This window comes from Panthera pardus, unplaced genomic scaffold (assembly GCF_024362965.1).
Source record: "Panthera pardus isolate Hobbes unplaced genomic scaffold, ASM2436296v1 HiC_scaffold_15, whole genome shotgun sequence".
In the NCBI taxonomy this organism is placed as follows: domain Eukaryota; kingdom Metazoa; phylum Chordata; class Mammalia; order Carnivora; family Felidae; genus Panthera; species Panthera pardus.
Window position 1 is genome coordinate 48,106,959 of NW_026526710.1, and position 18,193 is coordinate 48,125,151.

At 37.4% G+C, this 18,193-nt stretch overlaps 1 protein-coding gene and 1 long non-coding RNA gene across 9 annotated transcripts in view; one reads left to right on the forward strand and one right to left on the reverse strand.

Annotated features, from left to right (window-relative positions):
* TRAPPC8 (trafficking protein particle complex subunit 8) overlaps positions 1-4,881 on the reverse strand; it is an 82,138-nt gene extending 77,257 nt beyond the window's left edge. For 3 of the 5 annotated variants that reach the window (XM_053902534.1, XM_053902530.1, XM_053902532.1), the window contains exon 1: positions 4,385-4,880. In XM_053902534.1, coding sequence (XP_053758509.1) covers positions 4,385-4,541 — 157 coding nt within the window. In that variant the 5' untranslated portion in view covers positions 4,542-4,880. Of the gene's footprint in view, positions 1-4,384 lie in introns of all 5 variants that reach the window. The other 2 variants (XM_053902531.1, XM_053902529.1) reach the window with 1 other exon arrangement.
* LOC109276436 (uncharacterized) overlaps positions 4,822-18,193 on the forward strand; it is a 55,407-nt gene continuing 42,035 nt past the window's right edge. For 3 of the 4 annotated variants that reach the window (XR_008422258.1, XR_008422255.1, XR_008422257.1), the window contains exons 1-2: positions 4,822-4,933; positions 6,112-6,172. This is a non-coding gene — a long non-coding RNA (uncharacterized LOC109276436). Of the gene's footprint in view, positions 4,934-6,111; positions 6,173-13,766; positions 14,680-18,193 lie in introns of those variants that run through there. The other variant, XR_008422256.1, reaches the window with a different exon arrangement.

Below are 18,193 nucleotides of genomic sequence, written 5' to 3' on the forward strand. Positions count from 1 at the left end.
AAGCTAATTAAGAGTTGTTTCAGAAAAATCAATTTCATGTTCAAATAAATTTGAGAAACATAGGATTAAGTTTTTAAAAAGTCTCTTTATACCAGGTCTTCCCAGAGCCTTTAATGTGCTCAGTGACACTGTAATTCTTCCAAACACATGCTATTTGAAGCAAACTTATTTGATCATAAAACTCATTTGCAGGGCATGTATAACACATTGGGTGTCCTATGGAATATATTTTTAAAAATGATAATATCTTCTATGTTTTTACCTAGCACACGAGACTTTACTATATACAGGAAACCTGAATTGCTGGAAAAATAATCATAACTTGTACAAAAATGACACAAACAACATATGTATCTAAATTTTAAGGGGTGCCTCGGTGGCACAGTTGGTTAGGCCATCTGACTTCGGCTCAGGTCATGATCTCACAGTTTGTGAGTTCGAGGCCTGCATCAGGCTCTATGCTAACAGCGTGGAGCCTGGAGCTTGCTTCGGATTCTGTGTCTCCCTCTCTCTCTGCCCCTCCCCCGCTCACACTCTGTCTCTCAAAAATAAAAACACTAAAAACAAATTTTAATTTTGAAACTTGACTTGAATTCATCCAAAGTTTGGTACTTGAAAAATTTGTAGGTTAATTATCTAGTCACACTAACATGGTAGTTAAAATTAATGAAATATTTCCTTTTAAAGAAAACTAGAGGCAATAAGTTTCCTTCAAAGGTCCTTTAGAAAATACTCAAGATTTACACTGAAGATTTACATTCTGTTCTTTTTAAACCCTTAATTTACTCCAGTTAAAAATAATACTTTTTGAAAGTGACAGTCAAGTACTTTCAAAAGTTGATGTTTAAGTGAAATTTTCTTAAGTCTTATAAATGTCTAAATGATATGTTGAAATACTATTTAAAATTACTGAAGAACTATCACTATGACAGCAAAAACAGTGAAGTCTGATTAAGTAATACTACCACCACTATTCTTTGAAATAAATGGCCAGTAGAAATTTCTCAAGCAATATTAAGATTACAAACTTTGTGTTGAAATGACGAATATATATTCTTTTAGGTCTCAAACATCTATCTAGCATAACGATAAGAAAAATATATATACTCATCATTACTTAATATAAAGAAATACTTGTTGGATTTTAAAACATGTATCCAAGAAATCTAGAATGGCTCTCCACTGACTAATACAACAAGTCTAAACTTTTATTATTTTTATTTAAACTCTATTTTTAAGGCCCTACACATGCATGGTATTCAAATTTGTTTTATCAACCCTCCCTCACTATTCACTATAGCTTTAAACCATGGGTTTTTCTACTGAAATTGGAAAAAAAGTGCACTGTACATTGGTATCTCAATAGTCAAAGCAAGTTTTGACCTCAAATAACAATATACCCGCAGGCCAGAATGGAGTCCAATTATTTTTTTTTAACACTCCTTTCTCCTTTTAAGGAAATTTTAGCTGTTTTAGTTAGTTGTGTTCTTAAACTATGTGCCTGAAGTTATATTCTCATGCCTCAGTGCCTAAAGATACGCTATCTTTGAGGAATCCCCACACTTGAGACAAAAAACAAAAACAAAAACAAAAACAGTAGCCTTTTCTGGATGGCTAAGAACCCCAAAATTTATTTATCAGCAAAAAATTAAACTACAGAAAATTATGTCCTTTTCACCAAATTTCTAATGCCACCACCAAAGTCCAATGTCCTAATCACCTTAAACTTTGAAATGTTTATCAACTCTTATTTATCATTATAAACCATACAATTCTAATCTCCCCAACTTGATACCCTTGCTCAAGAATCTATGACTACCACGCATTTTTACCATTAGATATGAAATCCAAAATCCCATTCCCAGAATTCAAGATCCTTCCTTACCTAGGAATCATCTTCCCTTACTATACTGTACTCTGATGGGGCAGTTTCCTCACTGCTCAGAAAGCACTCAATCTTAACTTCTAGCTTTTGCCATTCTCACCTCATCCCCATCCTCAACGGGAATGCTGGCACTCTTCCTTTCCATCAACTCTCTACCTAACCATGAAAGTCCAATTCATTTTGTTTCTTCCTAAATCTTTCGCAGTTTACAGAAGGAAATCAGAAAAATCCTGAGGTGGGCCCCTATTCACTGCACTATTCAATACAGAAAGCACCAGCCAGATGAAGCTATTGGGTTGGGCACTTGAAATGTCTAATCCAAACTAAAATGTAAACCTTATAAATGTCTAAATGCATACCAAAGTTCAAAGACTTAGCCATAAGAACATAAAATACTAAGATGTTTTATACTGATTACATGTTGAAATAGTAACATTTTGGAAATATTGGGTTAACTACAATACTAAAACTAATTTCACCTGCTTTTTACTTTTTTTATAGTGTGACTTCTAAATAATTTTAAATTATATATGTAACTCACATCATATTTCTGCTGGACAGCACTGCTCTCTGGTGTGAATAACAATCCTACTGCCAAGAGATAAGATGACTTAAGAATACTTTGAGTCACATTGCCTGTTTTTAAATCTTTCCCACATATAGGACTGTAGACAAGTTAACATCTTTATGACTCAATGTTCTCAAATTTAAAATGGTGAGAAGAGTTATCTACTCTATAGGATTCAACGAGAACTAGAAGAGAAGAGCTAAATAAAGCAGGTATCAAGTAGTAGCATTATTCCTCATCAACAAAGCAGGAAAGAGCATACACATCAAAGTCAAACTGATTCTCACACTTTTTTTTTAAGAACGTAAGAATGTAGGGCACTTTAAGGGCCCCTGGGTGGCTCAGTCAGTTAAGTATCAGACACTGGATTTCCACTCAGGTCATGATCACAGTTTGGTTCGTGAGTTCAAGCCCCGCGCAGGACTCTGCACCCACAGCATGGAGCCTACTTGGGATATTCTCTCTCTCTCTCTCTCTCTCTCTCTCTCTCTCTCTCTGTCTCTTCCTCTCTGCCCCTCCCCTACTCTCTCTTTCAAAATAAATAAACATTTTAAAAACAAAACAAAAACAGAATGTAGGGCACTTTGTTGTTCTTGATTTAGTAGAACATTGGAGGAGCTGAGCTTGATGGCTAAAGTACAAGCTGAAGAAAATCCAAAGGTTCCCAAACTTTGTTTTTTTGGACAGCTCCCACTCTCATTTAAATAATAAAGTGAACTTACGGAGCTATTCTCTCAAAGAATACCACCTGTGGCACATAAATACATACATGTATAGCACAGCACTTTCTGTGAAGAAATCATCATAACCAAATAAACATCATAGTCATTTGCTTGATACAACCTCATCATAGAACCCTTCATTTTATTCGGACCTTAAGAAGAAAGAACTTTATTTATACTTTGCTATGTTCTATTTGCAAAGGTAAATATATTGGTTAAATACTCGGGAGTTTTATTATGCTTATTTTTCACTAATAAAGAATGTAAAGGTGATGAAAACAGGCGGCTCTTCAATTAAAGACACATTTCTCCTGTTGATTAAACTTTTATCTGAAAAACTGAATCTTACGACTTTTCCATTCCTATAAATCTATTTAATTCCAACCATCCAAATTACAACTTGTCCTTACTTCTTCATCCATCAGGCAAAAGGCTGTTGCAAGTTTTATTATTTTTATAACATTTTTTTTCACAAGAGGTTAAATAAAATACTATATGCCTAAGAAAATGTTTACATTTTCAAAGAAAAAACATAACTAAATAGAAGCTTAGAAAGAGGCCCCAGGAGGGCACCCGGGTGGCTCATTTGATTGAGCATCCAACTCTAGATTTCCGCTCAGGTTCATGAGATCAAGTCCAGCAGCAGGCTCTGTGCTGACAGTGCAGAGCCTCCTTGGGATTTTCTCTCTCTCTCTCTCTCTCTCTCTCTCTGCCCCGCCCCTGCTCTCTCACTCTCAAAATAAATAAACTTAAAAAGAGACAGAGCTAGGCCCCACTACCAGAAGAATACTACTCAAAACAACTTTGAAAGTCCAGTTTAACACCCAGGAGAAGATGATTCGCCTTCTTCATTAAGACTTCAGCATCTTCCTACCCTTACCTGCCTTGCAACTTCCTAATTCCCTCCCTATGGTCGTTGAAAACAGTCTCAACGCCCTTCTCTGGGGCTCTCCCCCCCCCCCCTCCCCCAATTACCCAGCAGCCCGGCTGGTCCGGGGAAGAAGGAAAGTGCCTAGAGAAACTAGAGGTTAGGACCGCGCTGTCTTGACAACCTCACTCATGGCCCCTCCCCCAGCCGCCAGTGGAGACACCCCGGGGCCCCAGCCGCGGACGCCACTCTACCGGCTCCGAGATGTAAACATCGCCCTTTTCTTCCCTTCCCGGCCCGGCTTTGAGGAAGCACAGTGAAAAAGGGAGGAGACCACATACCCTCCGAAGTGAGGCGAGAGAAGGGCTTAAGCAACTCCGCGAAGCTAAGGTGATTGAGGCGAGTGAGCCGCTCGGCTTCGTCGCTGCACAGCGCGGCGACACAGGGGACGAAGGAGTCCGGGATTAGCTCCTGCACTGATTGTACACACTGGGCCATCGCCGCGGCACAAGCAGCGGCGGCGCCCGCCCTCCGGCCCGCTCTCAGAGACTGATCCTGCGGCTGCAGCAGCTACTGCCGCCGCCCGCCGGCCTAGCCCGGCCGGGCGGGGCCCCACACTGAAGCCTTGAGACCAACAGAAGGAACAGACGCCGCTGCCTCGGCTCCCAGGCACACACCACGGACCCCTCCCCTGCACCGCCGCTCCTCAGGGCTCGCCCCGGCGTCCTCGCATTCCACCGTGATGGGTGGAGACGCCGACAATCGCCAGTTAACCCTCCAGACGGTAAAACCTTGGTCACTGCTCGACCGGAACCGCCATGTTGAGGCCGAACCCTGACCCACCGGCAGTACCCGTCCCAGCAGGCCCCGCGCTCGCCCCTCACGTGACGGTATTAAAGGAGGCGATGGGGCGGGGAAAGAGCAGAGGAGAGGGAAGTGAAGAGCGACGGAGGCCGGTTGGGAGGCTGGCGCCGGAAGTGGTGCGATGGGTGGGCCCCTACGGAGTGAGGCGGGGCTACAAGCGCGGTGGGCGGAGCCAAACGAGACGCGCGACTTTAGGCCTGATTCTCACACAAGCCTTTCGCAAGCCGAGCGCGGTGCAGGCGCCGAGCGTGTGCGAGATCCGTGCTGTCACAGTGGTGCGGGAACTCGCTCGCTTTCCACGCGGGTCGGGCCTATTTGGAGCCCCAAAGCCTCTCCCTGGAAACAGTAGGCAAAATAATGTGGCTGTTCGCGCTGTTTCCCACGCTCCCCGTAGAGCAGCAAGGGACACCTGCTCAAGGAAAAGTGTGCTGCCCGTGCGATGTGTGCTTGTTTCTCGTGGCGCGGGCCTAAGCAGACCTTGTATCGTTTAAATACAGCCATGCTTTTAGAAATGGACTACCACAAACGTGGACCCAACCAGTGAGCAGAAATGTGTGGTCTTGTGGGTACTGGAATTAACACGCGTGTAAGGGGAAACTCCTGGCGCTACTGTATGTTTGTTGGTCGCAGGGAAGTGGTGTGCTTGCAAACATCTGAGTCGTTCGCCGCCACGTTCGTTTCTCCACTATGCTTGGATGTTTTCTTCACAGTGATGGAGTTGCGGGAAGCCAGTAATTCCTTACCAAATGAAGTCCTAAACTGGCTTCCGTTCTTAGTTTGCCTTTTTAAAGATTGTTCGGTTACGTAAGTAGAGGTGAATGAAAGGGATTCTATTACAGTGTCACTCAATTGTTTGAATTCCTTCTGAATTATAAGCCAAAGATACAAGGCAAGGAAAACTGCAATGCTCTATCATGCTTTTATGGTACCTTAATTTAAAGGAGGCATCACCAACACCAGTATCTCAAATTGTCGGATTCTTTGGCACCCTGAGGTTTTTACCTTGTAAAAATTTATGACAGGCAAGAGGTATGCCTTTCTCCTGTAAATTGATGGAAGGTAGGAAAGGACGACAGGACCTAATGACGTGACATTTTAGCCACAAATCAATTTAGAACACATAACATGCAAGTTGAGGATCTGGGAATTCATTTCCTTAAAACTGTGCCTGAGCATCTCTTGGAAATTCTTCTTGTATCCCCAGGAGTACACATCCCCTTTTGAATACCTTGGACCTCAATCCCTTATGTGAGAATCCTATAAAAGTGAGTATGACTCAAGTTATACATTTTTTTTTTTTTTTTTTTTGGTAACAGGGCTCCTCAATGCAAGCATACAACTATATTTAGTACTCAAAGTAATTAAAAAGGCAACATATTTTTTACACTAAAATTAAAACTATTTGCATTAACCTCTCTGAGGACTCTTATTTTTTTCACTTTTTTAAAAAGTTTGTTTGTTTATTTATTTATTTATTTATTTTGAGAGAGAGAATGAGTAGGGGAGGGGCAGAGAGAGAGAGAGAGAGAATCCCAAGCCAAGCAGGCTTGCCAACACCAACCCAAAGCCTTACACAGGGCTTGAACCCATGAACCTCAAGATCATGACCTGAGCTGAAATGACGAGTCAGACACTTAAGCAACTGAGCCACCCAGGCACCCCTGAGGAGGACTTTCAAATATTTTAGCCTGAATGAATTTTTTGAGATATTCACATTCCATAAAATTCACCCCTTTAAAGTATACATTTCTGTGGCTTTTAGTGTATTCAAAGTGGTACAACCATTACTACTATCTAATTCCAGGACATTTTCATCACCCTAAAAAGAAGCTTGGTACACATTAGCAGACACTCTCTACCCCTATACCTTCTCCAGCCCCTGGCAATCACTAATCTACTTTCTGTCTCGATAAGATTTACTTATTCTGAACATTACATATGAATGGAATCATAGAAGATGTGACTTTCTGTGTTTGGCTTCCTTCACTTAGCGTGTTTTCAAGGTTTATTCATGTTATAGCATATTATAAGTACTTAATTCCTCTTTATGGCTGAACCTCAATGGATTTGTGTCTTATGCACTGACTTTACAATCTAACACCACATCCACAGAGTGGGTGAGTAATTCACTGTAAAAATCTATTTCTTTCTTCGTCTATCCTGATCTTCTAAGGTGTCCTCATCTAAAGGTTAAAGCTGAGTCACTGCTTTCCAGGCTACAAGAGTAGACAAAAGAATGGAAAAGCACATGATTAATAGTTTAAGTTCAAATTGTATTAATGGCACTCAATAATCTCACTCACATACTACTGGCTTTAATGAGTCTCACAATCTCATGTATCTCTCCAAAAGAGACTGAAAAACATAGTCTTCTGTTGTTAAATGAAGAGGAGGAGAGGGAATATGGGATGGAAGTCAAGGTGTCCACTACATTTCATTATTTATTATTAATGAGATACCCTGCAGAATGTATTTGTATGTAACTGAATGTATTATATAGGGTCCAAGATATCACACATCTCTCATTTCTCTGATTCCTCTGGACACCGGAGCTTTTTGTATCTCATGTCCTTGAGACTATTCACTGTGTCCAGGAAAAATGAGTTGCTATGATTGGCAGGCTTTGGTCATGTGCCCAACCTCAAAGTCAAGAGGATAGGGTCTATCACTAAAAGAGGAAACTTGCTGGACAAAATAGTAACAATAACACAAACAACTAAGAACCTCTTTTCCAGTATTAAATATGAGGACTATCTTCCTTCTCTCCCCAAAATCAAAGAATGACATAAAACTTCTGCTAAGCCAATGGGCTTATATTTTGGTATACTGTGCTATCAAACGTTCATTGATTATTTTATTTGGTGTGTATGGTATTGCTGATCTCTTCTGATGGCTGGTGAAGTCAAGTTTAAAGAACAGAGACACTGGAGTCAGAGAGGCCTGGGTGAAAAAGTGGTTCTACCACTTGTGAATAGAAATAATATCATGATTATTGGTCACTATCCACCAGGCATCATGCTTTACATTCTCTACTACTTTTGCTTGTCAACAAACCCTTAGAAGTATTTGCATCGCCAATTTTTAGATGTAGAAACTGAAACACAGAACAGTTAATTAACTTGCCCAAAGATAATCAGCAATGGAGCATGGAACAGGACCAGTACAGTTTAACCTAGAGACTTGATCACTAGGGTAAATTGCTTTTCCACGTCTCCTTGCTTTGAAAGCACCTATAGAAATTTTCATTTGCATAGTTTCGTATGCATAGTTTTAGTAAGAAATCTGTGGCTTTTGACAAGTCACTTATCTTTCCTGAGCCTCACATTCTTTATCTGTGAGCTTAGAAAGTTGAGACTAGAAGATTTGCTGCATTCATCTGAAGGTGAAGATCTGAGAATCTATTCTTTCCACTATTATTAAATTTCATTGTGTAAACAGTAGATGGTGCTATTGAGTATTGGCTTTTAAAACCCAGTAAAAGCAGTTCTAATTCCTGGATACATAGTTTTCATTAGGAGACACTTACCTGTATATCAGAGCATTGGAGATCAGGGGATGACCAGAAAATTCATACACGAAAAGTTTCTTAAGCTCAAAGATTTTACATTATGTTGCTTTGAAACGCTAGGGGGGAAAAAGACTTAAATATATAACCCATATGTTGGCCCATATTTTCTATTTTATTTACTGCACTGGATGTTTTAAGATTATTTATTAACATTCTAAAACACATGACATCCATTTTCTAATTATTTTAAGGATGAATCATAACCACAGTTTTGTACTCCAAAGCTCATAATTCTATTTTATACTTATTACAGGTATTTACACTCCATATAAATCTTCTCTAATTAAATCTGCAGGTAAAAATCTTTTGTAAATATTTTTCTCCTTTATGCTTCTAAAATAAGAGATTGTATCAATGCTTGATTTAATTTTTTTTTAATGCTTGGTTTTAGGAGCACCTGGGTGGCTCAGTCAGTTGACCATCTAATTCTTGATTTTGGCTCAGGTCATGATCCCAGAGTCATGGGATCAAGCCCTGAATCAGGCTCCACAGTGAGCGTGGAGCTTGCTTGGGATTCTCTCTCTCTCTCTCTCTCTCTCTCTCTCTCTCTCTCTCTGCCTCCCTCCCTCTGCCCCTCACCCCTGCTTGTGTATTCTCTCTCACTAAAATTTAAAAAATATAGTAAGGGGCACCTGTTTGGCTCAGTTTGTTAAGTGTCCAACTTTGGCTCAGGTCATGATCTTGCAGTTCATGGGTTCAAGCCCCACGTCAGGCTCTGTGTTGACAGCTCAGAGCCTGGATGCTGCTTCGGATTCTGTGTCTCCCCTCTCTCTCTCTGCCCCTCCCCCACTTACGCATACTCTCTCTCTCAAAAACAAACATTAAAAATAATAATGATTTAAATGCTTGCTTTTCAGTTATATATAAATACTTCCCAAAACTGGATAAAAATGTAGCAAAAATCCATAATATTATGCCCAATGGTGAAATATAAGAAGCATTTACTTTAAAGTCAGAATAAAACAGGATTATCACTGTTGCTATTCAATACTTTTCTAGCTTCCTACAAAAGCAGCTAGAAAAGAAAAATAAGCAAAATTTATAGGCTTTCAAAAGGAAGAAACAAAGCTGTACTTGGTTGGAGATGATATAGTGGAGTAAATATCCAGTGCACCTTCATCATATTCATGTGGCTGTTCATCTTCTCTTCAGTTGCTCTCTCACAAGTGGAAGGCAGAACTCATATTTTCAGCTCTTAGAGTTAAGGCATCATCATTTGACTTGGCTTTGGTCAGCTAGGCGTATACTTGCAAAAATCCTATCTGAAAGTGAATTACATGAGAAGATATGCTTTTGGAGAACTTTAACTTCTGCTCTCCCTGGTAGTGGCAGAGGCACCACAAAGATGTCAATTCTACTGAAATTAATCTACAGGTTCAATGCAATTTCCATCAAAATACCCACAGAGATTTTATGGAATTTGACAAACTAATTCAGAAATCAACATTTAAGAACAAAGGTCTAAGAATAGATAATTTTGAAGACAAATTCCAAGGTATTTACTCTACCAGAAAGCCAGCCATACCAAGGTCATAATACAGTTGTCAAAAGACAGCTGTAGACAAATAGGCCAATGGAATAGAATAGAGAGCTGCAAGATAGACCAACTTGAAACAAAGCAATATAGAAAGGATGGAGTATTCAATAAATGGCGCTTTAATAATCAGTTATCTCTTTGAAACAAAAATCCAATTCATTAAAAAAGTTTAGGTAGGGGCACCTGGGTGGCTCAGTCCGTTAAGCTTCTGACTTTAGCTCAGGTCATAACCTCGTGGTCCGTGAGTTCGAGCCCCACATCAGGCTCTGTACTGACAGTTCAGAGCCTGGAGCCTGCTTGAGATTCTGTGCTCTCTTCCCCTCCCCCACTCACACTCTGTCTCTCAAAAATGAATAAATGTTAAAAAAGATTAAAAAAAATAGTTTAGATAGAATAAAGATGCAAATAACAATAGCAAACACTTACTTGATGCCTATTAAAAAGCTGGTATTTTAAGCCTTTTACGTATGCCACTTATTTATTCCTCATAAGAACCCTATCAAATAGGTACTGTTAATATCATCTCATTTTATAAATGAGGAAACTGAGGCAAAAGAAGTTAATTAAATTGTCTCAAAGCCACTAAGTAGAAGAACTGTGATTTGAACTTAGGTAATCTGCCTCTTGAGACCATTTTAATATGCCATATGTTAATGCATTATATTGTCTCCCTTTCGGACAGAGGAGGGACAGATTTCTTAAACAAAATTCCAAAAGTGCATATCCTGACAGAAAATATTGATAATTAAATTTAAGATCTTCTAGGGGCGCCTGGGTGGCTCAGTCGGTTGAGCGACCGACTTTGGCTCAGGTCGTGATCTCACAGTTTGTGAGTTTGAGCCCCACATCAGGCTCTGTGCTGACAGCTCAGAGCCTGGAGCCTGCTTCGGATTCTGTGTCTCCCTCTCTCTCTGCCCCCTCCCCCCAACTCATGCTCTGTCTCTCTCTGTCTCAGAAATAAATAAACATTAAAAAAAATTTTTTAACAAAAAACCAAAATAAATAAATAAATAAATAAAATTTAAGATCTTTTCATCAGAAGACCACAAAGATAGCAGAAATACAAGCTACAGATGTGAAAAGATATGTATCTACACTAAGGAATTATGTTTAATAAGGAAAAGGGGAAACAATACAATGGAAAAATGGACTAATGACAGAAAGTCATTTCACAGAAAAGGAAACTTGAACTGTCAATAAACATTTAAATATTCTCATAGTTAAAAAAAAATGGGCAAAGGATACAAATAGATGATTCTCCAAAGAAAGATAATAAATAGGCAATAAGCACATAAAAAGATGTTCAACATCATTAACCATCACAGAAATGAAAATCAAAACCATAATGAAATACGACATCACACCCACTAGGATGGCTGTAATCAAAAGAACAAAGAATAACAAATGAGACAAGGATGTGGAGAAATTTGAGCCTTCCTCTCCTGCTGGTGCGAAGGTTAAAGGGGTGCAGCAGTTTGGAAAACAGCTTGTTAAACAGAGTTTCTCAACTATTAAACATGGAGTTGCCAGGATGCCTGGGTGGCTCAGTAGGTTAGGTGTCAGACTTTGGGTCATGATCTTGCAGTTCACAAGTTTGAGCCCCACATTGGGCTCTCTGTTGTTCGCACCAAGCCCGTTTCAGGTCCTCTGCCCCTCTCCAGCTTGTGTTTTCTCTCTCTCTCAAAAAGAAATAAACATTTTTTTAAAAAGTAAAAAAACAAAAAACAAAAAAACATAGAGTTACCATATGATTCAGCACTTTTACCCTTAGGAGAGATGAAAATGTGTGTCCACACAAAAAGTGGTATGTGAACCTTCATAATGATATTATTCATAATAGCCCAAAAGTGGAAACAGTCCAAATGTTCATCAACTAATGAACGAATAAGTAAGTATATACCATGCGACAAAATATTATTACTGTTAATATTACTGATACATGTTACAACATGGATGAACCTTGAAAACATGCTGAGTGAAAGAAGTCAGTCACAAAGGACCACATATAATTCCATTTATATGAAATATCCAGAATACATTCATAGAGATACAAAATAGGTTAGGGTTGGGGGGAGTGAGGAGGAGGAGTGGCAGAGTTGGAAGCTTATGGCTAAGGGCTGCCAGGCTTCTTTTGGGGTGATAAAAATATTCTAAAATAATTATGATGATGATGCCCAACTCTGTGAATGTGCTAAAAAGCCACTGAATTGTGTAATTTAAGTGGGTGAAATTGTATGGTATGTGAATTATATCTCAATAAACTTGTTACTCAAAAAGTGCAATTGCAATAATTTGCAATTAAAAAAGATCAGAGATGAGGAAAAGCATTACAATTTGTGTTGTAATGTTTGGTAACAACAAAACCATAAATGGAAAGAAATTCTAGTCATGGTTTTTCCACTGCCTAGTTGTAAGACCTTGGAACACTAGTCACTTAACCTTTGTGATCTCAAGAATCATCATCTGTAGATTAAGGATTGTACAAATGCTAAGAACTTAGGATTCTAGGGGAGCCTGGGTGGCTCAGTCAATTAAGCGTTTGACTTTGGCTCAGATCATGATCTTGCGGTTCTTGGGTTCAAGCCCTGCGTTGGGCTCTGTGCTGACAGCTCAGAACCTGGAGCCTGGAGCCTCCTTCAGATTCTGTGTCTCCCTCTCTCTCTGCCCTTCCCCCCCTCACCCCCGCCATGCTCTGCCTCTCTCTCTCAAAAATAAGTACACGTTAAAAAAAATTTTTTTTTTTAAAGAACTTATGATTCTAAACAATGGTTCTTAATTTTTAGGATCACAGATCTCTTTGAGAAGTTGATAAACATCAGGGGCATTCTGGTATAAATCATAAGGCACTGTTAATTATTATTAATGTTTAATATTGTTTTGAAATTTGGACAAATGAAATAAAAATAACTGGTATAAATATTGAAAAAGGAAAAACAGGCTGTTATATATTCAGAAAACCCGGACAAATTTAGAAAAAAAATCATGAGAACTAATAAAAATTATTCAACAAAGTGTCCTAAATTCATAAAAATCAATAGAAATGAACAAGAATAACCTAATTGGAAAATACAATTTTTTTAAAAAAAGATGTCACATTCAAATCTATACTCCTGAATTGGAAGGTTATCTCAATCAATGAAAATTTCAGTTATTTTTCAAATATTGAGGACTTTCCAGATATGTTTCTATTATTGATTCATAATTTAATGCCTTTGTGATCAAACATACTTTGTATGACTGAATAATTTTAAATTAGTGAGAGTTGGTTTAAGGCTCAGAATATGGTCTATCTTGGTAAATGTTCTGTGCATACTTGAAAAAAAATTATGCATTCTGCTCTTGTTGGAAGGTTGTTCTCTAAATGTTAATTAGGTAACATTGATTGGTCATGATCTTCAATTGCCTTGTACTCTTACATCTATCTATTATATTTATCTTTTACCTTATTAATATCTTTTTAAAAAATTTTTTAATGTTGATTTATTTATTTTGAGAGAGAGAGCACTCAAGAGCGAGGGGCAGAGAGAGAGGGAGAGATAGAATCCCAAGCAGGCTTAGCACTGTCAGTGCAGAGCCTCACGTGGGGCTCAATCTCATGATGATGAGATCCTGACCTAAGCCTAAATCAAGAGTCAGACACTTAACCTACTGAGCCACCCAGGCGCCTCTATTATCTGTTTATTCTTAGGGCTGCTGTAGCAAAAATTGCCACAAACTGAGTGGCTTAAAATAACAGAAAATTATTTATTCACAGCTTTGGAATCTAGAAGTCCAAAGTCATGGTGTCAGCAGGGCCGTGCTCCCTTAGAAGACTCTAAAGAAGAATCCTCTTCCTTTTCCCTCTTCTAGCTTATGGTGAATATTGACAATCCTTGGCATTCCTTGGCTTGTGGCAAATCTAATCTCTGACTTTGTTGTCACTTGGATTGCTTTCCTATGTCTCTGTCTCCAAATTTCCCCCTCTTTATAAAGACACCAGTGATTGGATTTAGGTCCCACCCTCATCTAACTTGATTACATCTGCAAAATCCTTTTTCAAATAAAGTCATATTTATACATATGGGGGTTAGGAATTCAGTACACCTCTTTCGTAGATGCAGTTGAACCCACAACACTATTCTTATATCTATTCTTATATCCCTATATCTATCCTCATAGAAAGATATGTCATTCTGTATCTTTAGACTTACAGTGGATTTTTTGATGTACATCTATTCATTGAGAGAGAAGTATGGAAATCTCTGTCTATAATTGTAGATTGGCCTATTTCTCATTTCAGTTCGATGAATTTTTGCTTCATATAATCTGAAGCTCTCAATTTGGTGCAATAATGTTTAGTATTGCTAAGTCTTCTTGAAGAATTGGCTTTTTTAGTGAAGAATGAACACTATCATTCTCCCATGCAGCATAATACTGAAGGTCTTAGTTTGCATAATATGGCAAGAAAGAAATATATGGTCTATGGATCAGAAAGAAAAATAAGTAAGTCTCTCATTATTTGACAGATGATATTACTTAAGGAGAAAATTTACTTTATTGTCATAGAAAAGTTATTTACAACAGAGAGTTCTAGAGAATTTCTAGATAAAAGATCAAAAAACCAATTGTGCTATTACATATCAGCAACAGATACCCAGAAAATAGACATTTAAAAAGATAATTCTTCAACAGCAATTAAATATTTGACCTGATTGGAATATATATAATGTATTTTTATATGTATGATATACATGTAAATTTTTTTTAGCTTTTTGAAATTTTATTTTTTGTATTATTTTTTAATATGAAATTTATTACATGTAAATTTTAAACATGAAATTATTTTGTGGAGAAAACCTTAAAACTTTATTGAAAAAGTAATTTTTTTTAAAAACTAAAAAATTTAAAATAATACTTAAGTAAATAGATACACTTTGTTTATGGACTCAACACTGTAAGGATGGCAGTTCTTCTCAAATTAATCTGTAAATTCAATTCTAAATTTAATAATATGAGGAATCAGGGGCGCCTGGTTGGCTCAGTTGATTAAGCATCCGACTCTTGATTTTGGCTTAGGTCATGATCTTCTGGTTCATGAGTTTGACCTCTGCACTGGGCTCTATGCTATCTCTCTCAAGATAAATAAATAAACTTAAAAAAAAAAAAGAATATGAGGAATTACAAAAGCAGAAATAAGTAAATTTTACTACTTCAAAATTTAAAACTATTATTTACAAAAAAAGGGATAATCAGAAAATAACCAAACAGGAGGAAAGGTATATCATAAATATAACAAAAATAAAATGTTTTTCATATACAGAGTTTCCTTTCTAGGAGAAACATATTTGCTTTTTGTTATATTTATGATAAATCTTTGCTCATATCTTTTTGTTCTTATGCATCTCTCAAATTAGTCCCACTTCTTTCTATCCTCAGGTATTTCCTGCCTTTACTGTTTTATTATACCTCACCTCAATTTTTCAATAGCCCATTAATTGCTCTTTCAGCCTCCAATCTTGTTCAGCTTCAATGCCATTCTCTAGAGTGAACTCTCTAAAATGCATATCTAAACATGTTATTCACTTCTGTAAAAATTTTCAGTGACTCTCCATAGCCCAAATCCCTAACATGACATGTTAGGATATATTTTTACCCAGCCATTGTCCTCTCCCCAGCCTCTTCCTCCACAAATGCATTCTGCTCAAATTTCATCTTCTCGTGAGATAGAATTCTCTTTCAAGTTTAGCAATGTCGTGTACTTCTACGTGTCTCATAGCAAAACTTAATATAGACTGTCCCATTGTAATATAATCATTTGCTTTCTTATTTGTTCTCACATATAAATTTTGAGTTTTTTGAGAGCAAGTACACAGTAGGCACTCATTTCATCACCCGTGTAAGATAAATGAAAGAAAGATATAAAGAGAGAGGTCATAGAAGTTTTACTTGGCAGCTCTGTAAATTAATGTCTCGCTTTTCAAAAGCAATTTGGTGGCATGTATCAAGGGCTATGGAAGTGTTCATAGCCCTGCCCCAATTGGTTTACAACAAGGCATACAATCCTTCTATAATAATATCTTAACTGCTAAAAGTTTAAACCATATGGGCTGCTCTCCATGGTTCTGAACTATACTTGACAATCAAGACACTAATTTAGTTCACTAATATCTCCTGTGTAATTTTTCCCCCAGATATGTGAAGCAGAGTAGGGAAGAGAGGGTTATTAGAAAGAAATGTAAAAGAGGAAGAGAGATTATTCCAAAGGTTAGAGTTTCAGGTGGAAAAGGAGATTCATTTTGAGATTATTTTCAGGTGGTTTCAGCTGCAAAATTCCACAGCAAAGGAATCAATAGAATGAAAAGGCAACATACAAGATGGGAGAACATATTTGCAAATCATATATCTAATATATCCTACAACTCAATAGCAAAGAAACTAATAACCAATAAAATGGGCCGAGGACGTGATAGACATTTCTCAAAAAAATATATAAATGATCAACAGGCATATGAAAAAAAATGCTGACTGTTACAAATCATCAGGGAAATGCAAATCGAAACCGAAATGAGGTAACATCTCACACTTGTCAGGATGGCAATTATCAAAAAAATAAAAGATAACTGTTGGCAAGGATATGAAGAAGTTGGAGCTCTGTACATTGTTGGTGGGAATGCAAAATGGTGCAGCCACTATGGAAGACAGTATGATGTTCCTCAGAAAATTAAAAACAATTACAATATGATCCAACAATCCCACTTCTGAAAAATTCTACAAAAAAATTAAAATTGGAATCTTGAAGAAATGTTAGGACACTAATGTCCCACACAGCACTATTCATAATAGCCAAGATGTAGAAACAAACTAAATGTCCGTTGACTGATGAATGAATAAAGAAAATGTGGTATATACATACATGCAGCAGAATATAATTCAGTCCTTTTTTTTTTAATTTTTTTTAACGTTTATTTATTTTTGAGACAGAGAGAGACAGAGCATGAACAGGGGAGGGGCAGAGAGAGGGAGACACAGAATCTGAAACAGGCTCCAGGCTCTGAGCTGTCAGCACAGAGCCTGACGTGGGGCTCGAACTCACGGACCGCGAGATCATGACCTGAGCCGAAGTCGGCCACTTAACCGACTGAGCCACCCAGGCGCCCCTATAATTCAGTCTTAAAAAGAAGAAAATTCTGCAATCTGCAACAACATGGATGAATCTTGAGGACATTTTGGTCAATGAAATAAGCCCAACACAGAAAGATAAAAACTGGATGATCTCTCTTACAAGAAATATCTAAATGTTCATACAAGCACAGAGTGAAGTGGTGGTTGACACGGGCTGAAGGGAGGAGGAAATGGAAAGTTACAAATAAATGGGCATATCGTTTCAGTCAAGCAGGATGAATACGCTCTAGAGATCTGCACATATGGTCATCAATTGTATATTGCACATTTAAAAATAGGTTAAGAGGATAGATCTCATGTTAAATGCTCTTAATATAAAATTCAATTTAAAAATAAAATCAAAATGTAGTTTGCCTAATAATATAATCTCAGAATATACAAAGCTAATATTTAAAGGATTAGGGGAAAAAGCAGACAAATCTTTTTAATAATTGATAAACAAGCAGAAAAGAGTCCATAAGGTTATTTGAATAACACACTTAACAAAATTGACCTAATCATTATATAAAATATAGTTCAACAAGTGTAGAAAACACATAATTTTCAAATACACATGGAACAATTATTCAAATAAATCATATGCTAAGTCATAAATCAAGACTAATCAAATATCCAAGATTACAATCAGAGAGAGTATGTTCTCTAACTATAAAGAAATTAAGCTAGAAATAAATAACACGTAACTAGTAAATCCACAAATGCATGGAAATTTCATACTTCTAAATAACTCTTGGCTAAATAAGAAATCAGAATGAAATTAGAAAAATTCTGAACTAAATGCTAATGAAAACATATCATTTAAAGTCATGGAACTCAGTGAAAGTAGTGCATAGAGGAAAATCTAAGACTTAAATATTTATGAATAAAAAGAAATGGTATCAGTTAACTGTTTATGCAATAAGAGAAAATTAGCAAATTAAATCTAAAGAAAATAAGAAGGAAATAATACAGATAAGATCAGAAATCAAAGAAATAGAAAACAAATTGAGATAATTCAACAAGGCAAAATACTTTTTCTTT